The sequence below is a fragment of the Oryctolagus cuniculus genome, chromosome 15, assembly GCF_964237555.1.
Source record: "Oryctolagus cuniculus chromosome 15, mOryCun1.1, whole genome shotgun sequence".
Classification (NCBI taxonomy): Eukaryota; Metazoa; Chordata; class Mammalia; order Lagomorpha; family Leporidae; genus Oryctolagus; species Oryctolagus cuniculus.
This window is the reverse complement of record NC_091446.1, coordinates 43,725,156-43,738,206: the sequence shown is the minus strand read 5'-3', so window position 1 is coordinate 43,738,206 and position 13,051 is coordinate 43,725,156. Positions and strand designations below refer to the sequence as shown.

The window sequence follows — 13,051 nt, the reverse complement described above, 5'->3', positions numbered from 1 at the left end:
AAAGGTAACAGCCTAGAAAGAGCAGCTCATTTTCTAGGGAATCAATGGAGACAAAAAGTCTAACTAGACCAATATCCATCAAGCAGACAAACAATATCACAAAAGAGCTTAAACACAAATTAAATACACACACACAATCGAAACCACCAAACCCAGATGGAACCACAGGGGACTTCTAGATATCTTTAAAGATCAGATAACCCCGAAGAAACTTAAAATAGTCCAGAATATAAAAAAAAAACCTTCAAAATATATAAAATATGTATAATATTGACACCTAAATCTATTATAAACATACTCAAAACACAATGCAGGCAAATATCACTTACAGGTATTATTGTAGAACTCTTATACATTGAAGGAGATAATTCAATAATAGATTAAAGAATACACTATTACAAAATGGATGTTATTCCAGGAATGCTAAGGTAGACCAATAATAGATGATACATTAATACTGATTATCACACCATTAAAGATAAAGAAGAAAATTATGCAGTCACTCCATGCATGTCAAGAAGACATTTGACACAAAGCAATACCCAGTCATTTTAGGAAAGCTCAGTAATATAAGAACTGATAGATAGTCCCTTAATATGATAAAGATATGTGCCTCAGCCAAAAGCCAACAGAGGGAAGCACAAGAACAAGACCAGAATTCTCTCTGTCTCCATTACTCTTTAGTACTATACTGGAGATCTTAACTAATATGATTAGACAAATCAAGTAGAAGAACAAGAATCAGAAACAGAGAGCAAGTCCTATCTCTACTTGTAGGTGGTATGTTTAGAAAAGTCAAAATAGTCTATGGAAAACCAGTACAAACTATAAGAAAATTTGGTAAGGTAATAGGATATAAGATTATCATAGAAGAAATCAATAGTTATCACACACAGAGATAATAAATTGTTAGAATATATATTGAAAGAGAACAAAAATAACAGCAAAAGCTAGATATAAATTTAGCAACAAATGTGAAAAACTCGTATGAGGAAAAATAGAAACATGTGAAAAGATACTTAATAAAATTTTCTTTTATATTGTGGATAAAAGGACTTAACATCTTAAAGATGTTGATTCTACTTGGTTGATGTTAAAAAATATTATGTGTCAATAATTTTCCTTCAGTCTTTTCAGAAACCTAAATGAGTGGATTTTAAAGTTCATACGGAAGATGAGAGAAGTTTGAATATCCAAGAGTAAACAGAAAAAGAAGAACAATAAAAAAAAAACCCTAGCAGATAGTAAAATATATTATAAGTCTCTATACTTAAAATTGTGGTATTATCACATGAAAAATGCTGTATTTTTAGAATGGCATAAAAGACAAATAAACCAAGTGCTATGTATAGAATTTGTTCATCCTCTGATTAGATAAACCCAATATAAAAAGACACTTTTTAGGCAACTAAGAAAATTTGAACACAAACTGAGTAAGAGGTGAAATTGAAGGATTATTGTTAACTTTGTTAAATATGAGAATGGCCTTGTGTAAAAAGGAAAAGCAAGTATTTCTCTATTAAAGACTTATTTATTTACAGGGAAAATATTCCAGTATGACCTCCTGATGCCTGAGAACAGTGAAGCAATAGATGAAGGTGGATGATGAGGTAGGTAGGCAATCAGCACACTCCTCTCCCTACTCATGATCCCTTTCTGGCTTTGTCTCAATGTAAACACGAAGACTAACTACATGATGGCATTTCCATTATTTGCAGCCAAGCTTATAACACATGTGTAAATTTTTCCCAAATAAAAGGTTTTCTTAGTTCTCAAAATATTCCATCTCAGCTCAGAATCACGGTGTAATTCTCCCAATGCTCATACCATGGCGGAGGCCCAGAAGAAATAATATCTCTAGGTGAAGATCATCAGACTCCTCTGATTGGACTTTACATTCTCCAACCAAGAGGAAACACAACACTTCCCACAGGACCCCAGTAAACTTTACGTGAAAAGACGGACATTGAGAGGTTGATGTGTGGCATAGCAGGTTAACCCATCACCTGAAATGCCTGCCAATTCAAGTCCTGGCTGCTCTGTTTCTGACTCAGTTCACTGCTAATATACCTAGGAAAATAGAGAATGGCTCAAGTACTCGGGTCCCTGCCATCCCTGTGGGAGACCCAGATGGAGTTTCTGGCTTCTGGTTTTGGCCTGGCCCAGTTCCAGCCATTGTGACCATTTAGGGAGTGAACCAGCAAATGGAATACCTCTGTGTGTGTGTGTGTGTGTGTGTATGTATCTCCCTCTCTCTTTTACCTCTGCCTTGCAAAAAAAAAAAAGAAATAAATCTTAAAAAAAAAAAAAAAAAAAGATGGACACTGAAGTGTTCAGAAAATAGCGTCCTGTAATGATTTTCTCTACAATAGGGTTTATAGAGAATTTTCTGTTCATAAAAGCATTTCCTGAAATAGGAACTAGTCACTCATTTAAATGTGAAGTAAATTACCCACAAGAAAGAAAACCTCACTGTTAACTACTTTGAACATTTATAAAAAGTCTACCTTTCTAGAGTATTAGCACAGCCATCACCACCTTAACCGTGGCCTACCAAATTTTTAAAGTCGGTCATGATTGTGGCTTTGACTCCACATAAACACAAAGATGAACAACACAGTGGCATTTCCACTATTTTCACCTGAGCTTATGCCACATGCATAATAAATGGTAGAGGAAAAGATCAATTCAGTTCAAATGCCACTGAGAGTGAACACGCATAATTACATTGGTCCTCATTCTGTCATCTTACGTGTATACAAGAGAGTTATTCATTGTCTTACCTACAACCCATGGAAGATCAATTTCCAAAATTGTAGAATGCTTACCCTGTATGAAATACAGAGATGTATCCCAGCTAATTTATTTGGCTTTTATGATATGGTAATTTGTTTCAGACTGTCCTGACACTGATAGATGTTACTCATAGGTAACCAATGACAGATGAGATCAGTAGCCTAAAATGCCCAAATTATCCTGAAAAGTAAAGAACAGACAAAATCACTAGGTCCTCTAGAGTAGAAAGCACCCAGCGAAGCTGGCACTGTGGCACAGCAGGTTAATGCTCTGGCCTGAAGTGCCAGCATCCCATATGGGCGCCAGTTTGAGACCCAGCTGCTCCACTTCCGATCCAGCTCTCTGCTGTGGTCTGGGAAATCAGTGGAAGATGGCCCAAGTCCTTGGGCCCCTGCACTCATGTGGGCGACCCGGAGGAAGCTGGCTCCTGGCTTCAGATTGGCGCAGCTCCAACCATTGCAGCCAATTGGGGAGTGACCCATCAGATGGAAGACCCCCCGCCCTCTCCTCTCTCTATGTAACTCTGACTTGCAAATGAATAAATAAATCTTTAAAAAAAAAAAAAAAAGCACCCAGGAATCTCCTTTGGTAAGTGCTGAAGGGTGGGGAATTAATCTATTGACTAGTATATTAGCTTTCTAAGAGCAAAGCACTACAGATTGGGAGGCCTAAATAACAGAAATGTATTATCTCTTTTTCTGGAAGCTGGAAGTCCAAAATCAAAGTATTTGGAGAGTTGGTCCCTTCTGAGTGCTTCAAGAATCTGTTCCCAGCTTTTGATAGTTTGCTGGTGATCTTGAGCATTGCTGTGGAGACACCACTCCAATCTCAATCTTCATGTCCACATTTTGTTCTCCCTGTGTGTGTCTCTCCCCAAGCAAACTTTTTATAGAGACACCAGTCAAAGACTCACCTTACTACAGTGTATGTCATCTTAACCAGTTAAATCTGCAGTGACTTTATTCCCAAATAAAATCTTCCTCTGAGGTTACGACTTCAACATATCTTTTTAGGGGGATACAATTCAATCCTTAACGGCCAGAGAGTACAAAAAAAAAAATCCAAAAAGCAAAAAGAAGTCAGCATACAATTTCACACAGGTCAGTTAGCAAAGATCTGCTTTCTGATTTTATACAAATATATTGATATTCCTCCCAGCCACAATAGAAGAAAGTAAACATGATAGTTTTCATGGGGATGTAATCAGTGTATTATTTAGAAAAGGTTCCAGCTCCTCAGATGGTGAAATGTTATTGTAAGAAATGAGATGGAGGGCCAGCGCCATGGTGCAGTAGGTTAATTCTCCACCTGTGGTGCCAGCATCCCATATGGGCGCCAGTTCTAGTCCCAGCTTCCCCTCTTCCAATCGAGCTCTCTGCTATGGCCTGGGAAAGCAGTAGAAGATGGCCCAAGTGCTTGGGCCCCTGCACCCACATGGGAGACCAGGAAGAAGCACCTGGCTCCTGGCTTCAGATCGGCGTAGCTCCAGCCATTGTGGCCATCTGGGGAGTGAACCAACAGAAGGAAGACCTTTCTCTCTGTCTCTCCCTCTCACTGTCTATAACTCTACCTCTCAAATAAATAAATAAAATCTGGAAGGAAGGAAGGAAGGAAGGAAGGAAGGAGCGAGCTTCATTATCCCTCAGTTAATCTTCTGAGACATCAGCAGCCAGTGGATGATCTGATTAATTTAAGCTATCAAGGACCCAGACATTTGGTATATTGTTGCCACTTTTAACATGAAGCTTCCTCTCCGGGCTCAGATGGCTGCTCTAGCTCTGGCCATCTTGCTCATCCCACAGCTATTAGGAAGGGAACTGGGATAAGGGAGGTTGCACAGCCCTTCTTTTTGAAAGCACAAGTGGGAAGGAGAACAAAGCATTTCTCTCACCCCTTTGAAAAAAACTTAACCAGATGGCTATCCTCAGTTGTCAGGTGCAGTCCTAGGCTATACCCCCATAGGAAGTACAGTCCTATTCTCACAGCCAATCAAAATCATCACCATGGTGGTCATCATTTGGCGTGATTGTTAAGATGCCACTTGGAACACCCACATCCAATATTGGAGTGCCTGTGTTGGAGTCCCAACTCTGCTTCCAATTCCAGCTTCCTGCTAATGTGCACTGTGGGAGGCATCACATGATGGCTCAGGTGCTTCAGCCCCTGCCAACCATGTGGGAAACCCAGATTGACTTCCAGGCTCCTGGCTTTGTTTGGCCCAGCCCAGCTGTTGAAGGCATTTGGAGAGTGAACCAGTGGATGGAAGATCTCTTTCTGAAAGAAAGACAAAGGGGAGGGGAGGGGAAGGGAAGGGAGGGGAGGGGAGGGAGGGGGAGGGAAGGGGAGGGAAGGGGAGGGAAGGGAGGAAAAGGAGAGGAGAGGAGAGGAGAGGAGAGGAGAGGAGAGGAGAGGAGAGGAGAGGAGAGGAGAGGAGAGGAGAGGAGAGGAGGAAAAAGGCAAGGAAAAAAGGAAGGAAAAAAGGGAAAATGAAAGAACATTAAAGCAACACAGACTTTAGAAAAAATTAAGAAATAAAGCCGTCACTCTGGAAGAATGGAAAAGTAGCCATGGTGGGTCATCTCCTTACACACTCTCCATTCTTGTAAACTTACTCACCTTCACACTGTAAAGGCTTGTGCAGTCCTTATTTCTGAAGTTTCTCCCTAACACTTGATATATATTTCACCTTCTTGAAATTTTCTCTCAACTCTCCTAATTCTCCTTACTGTTTCTTCAGTGTTTTCTGGTTCTCCTCCTCCTCCTCCTTCCTAAAAGTAGTTGTTTTCCAAAGGCCTCTTAACCCAATCTTTCCTTCCTATGAGCTCTCCTTTACAAAGTCATCAATTTCCTTGACTTCAACCATTAGTTTGAAGTTGATGCTTCTGGTATCTCTGATTTTGTGCCGCACCTTCTCTGCAATGTCCCCATTCCACATTTCACACTGTCTGTTGCACTCTGCTAACTCTCAGAGTCTCAGATACCTGAAACTAGATTGACAATAGCTTCCTGAAATCTGCTTCCTTTTGCCCCTACTCTCATTCATACTGTTACTGTTGCCCAAACAACATTTCACATCCAATAAGTTATGTTCATTTTAACTCACACACCCAAACCATTCTCATTCACTCCTGAAGTCATTATTCTGGTTCTGAACTCCGTTATTTCTCAGTCCTGCCCGCTCAGCCTCAGTTCTGTCCCCATCCTAATTCTTCCTTCACTAATATCCGAGATTTCAAGGTACCACTTTGAAAAAACAAATCAAGGAGAGCATAGTGCCATTGGAGCCACTTATGATTCAGCTCTCAATGGAAAAATTTTTTTATTTCCTATGATTTTTCAGATACTTACATGCATCATATTACAGAATGCTCAGTGACAGTTAAGGAAATTAAGAGCTGAGTAAATCAAGTGCATACCATTTAACAGGAATTGTGCCAACAGTTTTACCTCATTTTAATTTCATAACCTCAAAACATGAGTGCTATTACTGTTCTCTCTTTAAACATTAAAAAAGAAGTTAAAATATAAAGTATAAAAATTGTATGGGTGTCATATCATTAGGTATATAGTAATAAATATTTCTTCTCTGAATTATGCCACATCTGTCAATATACCTACCCTCCTTTCTTCATAGTATGATCATTGTAATGAATCCCTCATTTTATAATATTAATACCCATTTTCAAAAAAATAGTATGTATGTGTATGAATATAATATATAAAAAGAAAATCAAAATCTAAAATAAAGTTGCTCCCTCATTTCTGAAATAAAAATAAAAAGAAGGAAGGACAGAAGGGAGGAAGGGAGGGAGGGAGGAAGGGAGGGAGGGAGGGAAGAAAAAGAAATTAGTTGAGATGAAGAAACTGAAGCTTTACGAAACTAACAAATTTACTCAGAACCTGATAGTGGTCAAATGGTGATGCTAGGATTTGAACCAGTTATTTTCCAGATTATCCTCTCTTAACCATGAATTTAATCTCACAGAATTTAGGTCATTATTACTATAACCATTTCAGAAACTAATACTACTACATAGTCTTCTCAAGGTCACAGCCAAATTCAATCTCGTATGAACCAGACTCCAAAACTCATATTTTTCCTTCTACTTTATACAACTTCCCATGTATGTCATATGGGTATAAGCTATTCCTCAGGCTTTATGAGACTTACTGCATCTGAACCACTTAGGCCAAGAGGAACTGACAAAAAGAGGCAATGAGTCGACGCAGCACCATCCACAGTTCTGGAAAGACATCCAAAGAGTTTGCATTCCTCATCATGGTAGCTTCAACCTCATAAAATCACACATGCTAGTGATGGGAATATCACTTAAGGATATCTTCCTCTAAAATACCATCTCACTCCATTGCCATTTAGGGGATGCAGTATCTCCTGTTGAACAAGCTTGTTCTAAACTTGTATTGCTGGGATATTAAGTTCTGGTGTCCATCTAGCTTTTTCTGGTTTGGAGCAAAAAGTAAATCTGATATAGTCAATATTCATCAAAACAGAGAATATGGGAAAGTCCATGTCATCAGATACCCAGTCCCAGTGAACGAAGTAATAGATCACTATTCTTCTCTAGCTAGTGTTGAGCCAATACCACTGCCACCATTCCCAGGTTCTAGTTTGTTCTGTATCCTAAAATACCGCAGCAGTAACATTATGCAGGCAATTAAAGTACATGTCGATGGCTTGATTTTTAGTATTTACAAGTATGAAGGATTTCAAGGTACACAGAAAATGGAAGTAAAATATTAGTTTATTTTGGGTCAAAACAATTTGAAATCCATGCATAGTTTTTTTTCAATATATGCATTTTCCATTAATTTTTTGAAGAGAGTCAGGCTGGGATGCAGGATCTCATGTAAAGGTGCCTTCACTGGCATTACTTGTCATTTCAGTGGGTCTTAAATAGCAAAAAGATATCACATATTTATCTAGCTAGATAGAAAGAAGCAGAAGTCCCTTATACAATCAATTCAAAGAGACTCAATTACAGGCCACCAAGACAGTCAATATCACTGGAAACTTGGGACCAAAATCAATTTCCTTGGTTCTAAAAGTGGATTATATTATTTGAGTAAAGGATAAATACATTCAAGAACACTTGTGTAATAAGCAGTCTCAAGGGGGGGAATGCTAACACAAAGTATAAAACCAAATTATGATTTATGAAGACAAAGTTCAATATCTTCATTTATATTCTAACTATAGCCTTGAAAAACTGCTTGATAATCTATTGTCTACTTGTGCTGTCTTCTTGTCCAGAACACCTGCATGTACACACACTCTCTCCCTCTCCCGTCCCTTCCTCCCTTCTTCCTTTCCTCCTTCACTCTCTCTGTCTCATCATTCAAACTTTCAAATAAATCTTAAAAGAAAAACATCAATGACATCACTGATTGGCTGTATCAAACATGAATTTCAATCAAACCTGAATTTATCACCTCAAGATTTCTTGCAATATGAGACTGTAAATATCTATGTTTAGATCACTGCTGATCGGGGATTTTCTATTCTAACAAAGGTGTGGCAAATATGTACATTTCCCTCTCTGGCATCATATCAGCCTGAAATTCCAAAAGCCAGTATGAAACAGCAAGTTTGATTGGATACCCAAGAGCCAAAAGCATCATCAGGAAGAACTAAAATTCTTTCATCTAGTGATGAAAACATTTGAGCAAAAAAAAAATCGATGTGCTAATATGAGAAAAAGACAATAAGCTTGTTTATATTAGAGGAGAATAAAAAAGAAGGAAGACTGGAAAAGATTATTCACAAGTAAACTCATTTTGGTCACTTTGTCTTAAGTAGCCATAATAAGATGCCTGCCTAGAACACTAGCAGTTGTCCTTACAGTAAAACAATGCCAACATATGAGCATATTTTCCTGTGGTAGATCTTCAGAAACTGGGAAAAAACTGATGAAGCAGTGATTCCATTATGTTGGAGTGGCTATTCTTAGAGTCATTTTTGTCATTTTCCATACTGACTTACATATAAATCATCATCTTTTGTTCCTATTTTTTGAAGCAGATTGTTCACTTGCATATTTCACCATTCATTAGAAAATACTCTCAAGTGTAATTCTTAATTTATTACTAAATATTCTATTGAACATTGACAATTTTACAGAATAGTCATTGAAAAATATAGACCTAAAAGTGGAAAAATTCACTACTCTTTGAAGAAGTCACAGTAACCTAAACATCAAAATAAGCAGGGTACAAAAAATAAAATGTTGATAAGAGAAACAACATCTGCTTGAAATTATTCATAGTTTTCCCACCAACGGAACCCACTACTATCTACCCTCTCCACCAGTTTCAGTAGTTTCCTTCCCATAGTTTTGCTCCAATGAGCCTCTCTCCAGCAGCAACCACAGATGCAAACAAGGTCTGAATTTTTATATTAATATATGAAGTCAGTTGCTTTGCAGTATTCTTTTATGCTCAAGTGAATAACTATGGTATCTACACTGCATGGATTTGGTTTTATTTTTATGCAAAAAAAATAAAAAAAAAAAAACACACAGAACTGTATGGTCTGGAAGAGGTGAGAGCCAGTGCAAAAATAGGTACTATTGGTTATCGGTGGCTGAGAGTACCAGTCGACAGAGGGTTGGTACACAAGAATCAATAGATGTAGTGGGATACAAAAATATCAGTAGGGTAAAAAAGACTGGTAGGGCACAGTAGGGTGCAGAAGGTTCTGTAGGTCACAGTAGGATACAAAAGGACCAGCAGGATGCAATATGATCAGTAGGGTGCAGAAGAATCAGTAGTACACAGTAGGTTACAAAAGTATCAGTGGTTGGTATCACTGTTGCCTTGATATAGATGTCAGCAAGAGGGAATCTTGGGCAGATAGAAAAGCCTCAATGAGAGGAATGAAGATAGTGGAAAATAATTCATAAATTCTTCTACATGACAAGAAATAATGTTTAAGACCATCCCATGTGTTCTTTTGAATCTAGATTGACTACTGTCAGAATCACCTGCTCTTTTAGGCCTCTGATTGATTTACACTGAAGCTGGTGGTGCCATTAGGTGAAATGCTCACAACTCTTAGAGAGCTTGGTTAGCTAATTCTCCAGCAGCTAACTTGCATAGAAAGAGCCTCTAGAGTACTGACTTGACAAATTCTTTCATGTTCTGGAATCGTTCTAATTCAAGATACAGTTAAGCCAAACATCAATTGATGTTAGTATTATCATTATTGCTATCACTATCATTTCAAACCTTAAAGTTTATTTTTTAAGTAAAGGTTATTTTTTCCTTAAAATGCTAAAGCTTTTACACACATAAAAAACGTGACTTGGAGTCTGGAATTTGAATGTGCAGGCTGGAAATTTCTAGCTAACAGGTCATTTTAAGTGCAGTTATCACTTATAGGCAATCAAGGTCAGATTGTCATATCTCATTCTTTGGTACATTAGGCTAGGTATAATGTTCACTGCTGACAAATAATTTTAAAAACTGTACAGAATTTGCCTTCAAATTAGAGTATCCAACACAAATGATATACAACTTGAAGATTACTAATTTTTAAATGTCTCTCTGGAATTATTATAAAAAATTGAATATTTTCCATTAAAATAGTCACTTTTGACACAATACAATCTCATTGCTTAGCAAGACCTAGGAACTAGTATAATACAGGGGATGTAAGTCTAAATAAATATACTATAATTGAATGATCCACAAGTGAATGAGTGAGCAAATGAAAAAAGAACAGATAAATTAGTTTAGAACCTCCCCATTATGGACTGCTTTCCCAAGCCAGCAACATTATCATTTTACTATCAGAACTAATGCAAAAGCTTTATGGTTTTAGGTGAACTTGATTTATGAAAAGAGTAAAAAAAAATCACTTAGAATAAGTCCTGGGAATAAGAGACATAATCCAGTGAGATAAGGACACTTAAGGAAACAGAAGGCATGATCAAAACATTACAAGTGTGACTGTTTTCATAATTGGGCTCTGAAGACAATTTCAGAAATGACTTGAGAATTAACAACTCTAGACCAAGCAAGTCAGCTCCAGGGTGACTGCTTTGAAGAGCCATGCTCATCTGAATATAGAAAAGCTGCCATGCTAATTTCCTGTTTCTCTAATTGGGTGCATACATTTATGGTTAAGGTTTATATAATAATTTTCAAATGGAATTGGAAGAAAAGGTCCTAGAACATCATTGTAATTTTAAGTCCACAAACCTCATTTTTCCTATTTGTAAAATAAAGGATCAAACTATACAATGTCTATAAAGGTTTTCAGGGTGAACATCCAAGGATTCTATAAATAAACAGGTTAAATATTGTTCACACAGCTTTGAATACTCTAACATTTTGGAAGTTTCATATTCAAGGCAACTGTTCTTCAATCACAAGACCTCAAGATAAACCACGCTTTTAAGTTGTAGACCACAGGGTACAAGGCTGTTGGGCAAGAAAAAAGTGCATCAATGGGATTTTTCTCTCTCAGTCCCTGTCCCTCCTCCTATCAGTCTCCCTTTTCTTCTTTTCTTCTCCCTCTCTCCCTCTGTCTCCCATCCCCAGTCCTATTAGCAGTAAATTATCTGTCCCTACACAGGGACAATTATAGAAGTCAACATGGTGGTTCACACTCATGTGAAATCAGTCATATAACATACACAGAGAAAAGCTATCCTTTAAATGACATGCCAACTTTCCTCTAAGTAGTTACAACTTCAAAAGCAGAAGAAGTGCCTTCAAAGGAAAGTATGACAGCTGGCTTCAGAAGTTCCTGCTTCCGATTGTGTCCAAAATATCTTATTCTGTAGATCCCAGGCTGGGCAGTGTCTGGAATATGCCATTCTATCGTTGCATTGCTCTGACCCAGTAATCCCTTGTGCCAATAAAAACTGTTGATAGAAAACAAACAACAAGCACAACCCAATTTTACTCTTAAGAATGTGTCAGTAGAAAAATGTGATTATTCATTCAATGACAATTAAGGGAATCCATACAATGAGCAAGGCACACTTCTAGACATTGAGGATACAGCAACAAATGAAGACATAAATATTTTTTCTATAAGAGGAACTTTAAAGAATAGGTACTTGTAGAAGCATCTTTGTCTTATCTTTCTAACAACCTAACTCTATCCACCCACAAAGTCTCACTCGATATTCAGAATACAGATATCTCCTGCTTTGAACAGCCCTTGTCATACTCTGCATAAGCCTGACACTTATTTTCACATCTAGATTAATGCATTAAAATGTGTATTTGATGAGCACATGCACCACCCTATTCTGAAAGCACTAAGAACATAATAGCGACCAAGAGAGAGAGATGATCTAGAGATGGCTTAACGCATCATAAAGCTTGTGTTCATGTATTAGTGCGGTGAGTATGGCAATAAACAAAACTAACAAATAAACCAATAAATCTTTACGCAAAGGAATAAATAAGATGGAAATCTCAGTAAGGAGGTATCATTTAAATGGAGTCCATAGAGATCTGGAGGAAGAATATTTTAGGAAGAGGAACAGAGAGTAAGTGTCTGGAGTAGGAATAGACATGATGTGACCAAGGAACAGACAGCGGGTCAGCAGGAACAGGGCATCCTGAACCAGGGAAGAGTGGCTGAGATGAGATAAATGAAAGGAGCAGAATTGTACTAACTCCTGTAGACCACAGCAGGAGCTCAGATTCTCTTCTGAATATAGTGAGACTCTACAAGCTATCAGCTAATATCCTCAGTTAGGCAAAAAGCAAATCCTGAGGGAGCAGAGTATTTGCTCACTATATGACATTTCTCAGTGATAGCTCAGTGCTCTCAATAAATAGTAGTTGCTTTTGGTGCTGATAAACAAAATGTATACCTATCCTCAGCATTGACTATTACTCTAATTTTAGCCTTTGAAACTATATCACCTTTTTTATTATCTGTATAACATTTTTTAACCAAAATAGTACTATTTTCTTAAATCACCTATCCTCTAGAATCCTAAAGACAAAGCTATACCTGTATAGCTATCAAGTGTTCACAAATGGTCTCATGCCTATTTCCAGTTAACCACATGAGCCAAACCAACATAGAAAAAAATCACTCGGTTTAAGGCAATCTGAATTAGACATCAGGTGCCAAAAACTTCACCTACGTCCACCCCACTCTCTTGTGGTATGAAATGTACAGATTTGTGAACAGACATATTTTCTTATTGGACACAATGTCAACTCTTCAAAATATTACTTTGCTGACAATTTTGATAACAAAAGACAT

General features: G+C 37.6%; 1 protein-coding gene across 5 annotated transcripts in view; it reads right to left on the bottom strand.

Moving 5' to 3' along the window:
• The window catches only part of ASAH2 (N-acylsphingosine amidohydrolase 2), a 204,278-nt gene that overhangs the window by 91,716 nt on the left and 99,511 nt on the right, over positions 1-13,051 (bottom strand). For 3 of the 5 annotated variants that reach the window (XM_051823906.2, XM_017348776.3, XM_051823907.2), the window contains exon 23: positions 6,597-11,684. The exons of 1 other annotated variant lie outside the window; for it this stretch is intronic. In XM_051823906.2, the coding sequence (XP_051679866.2) occupies positions 11,495-11,684 (190 nt within the window). In that variant the 3' untranslated portion in view covers positions 6,597-11,494. Of the gene's footprint in view, positions 1-5,227; positions 6,559-6,596; positions 11,685-13,051 lie in introns of those variants that run through there. One more of the 5 variants, XM_051823909.2, reaches the window with a different exon arrangement.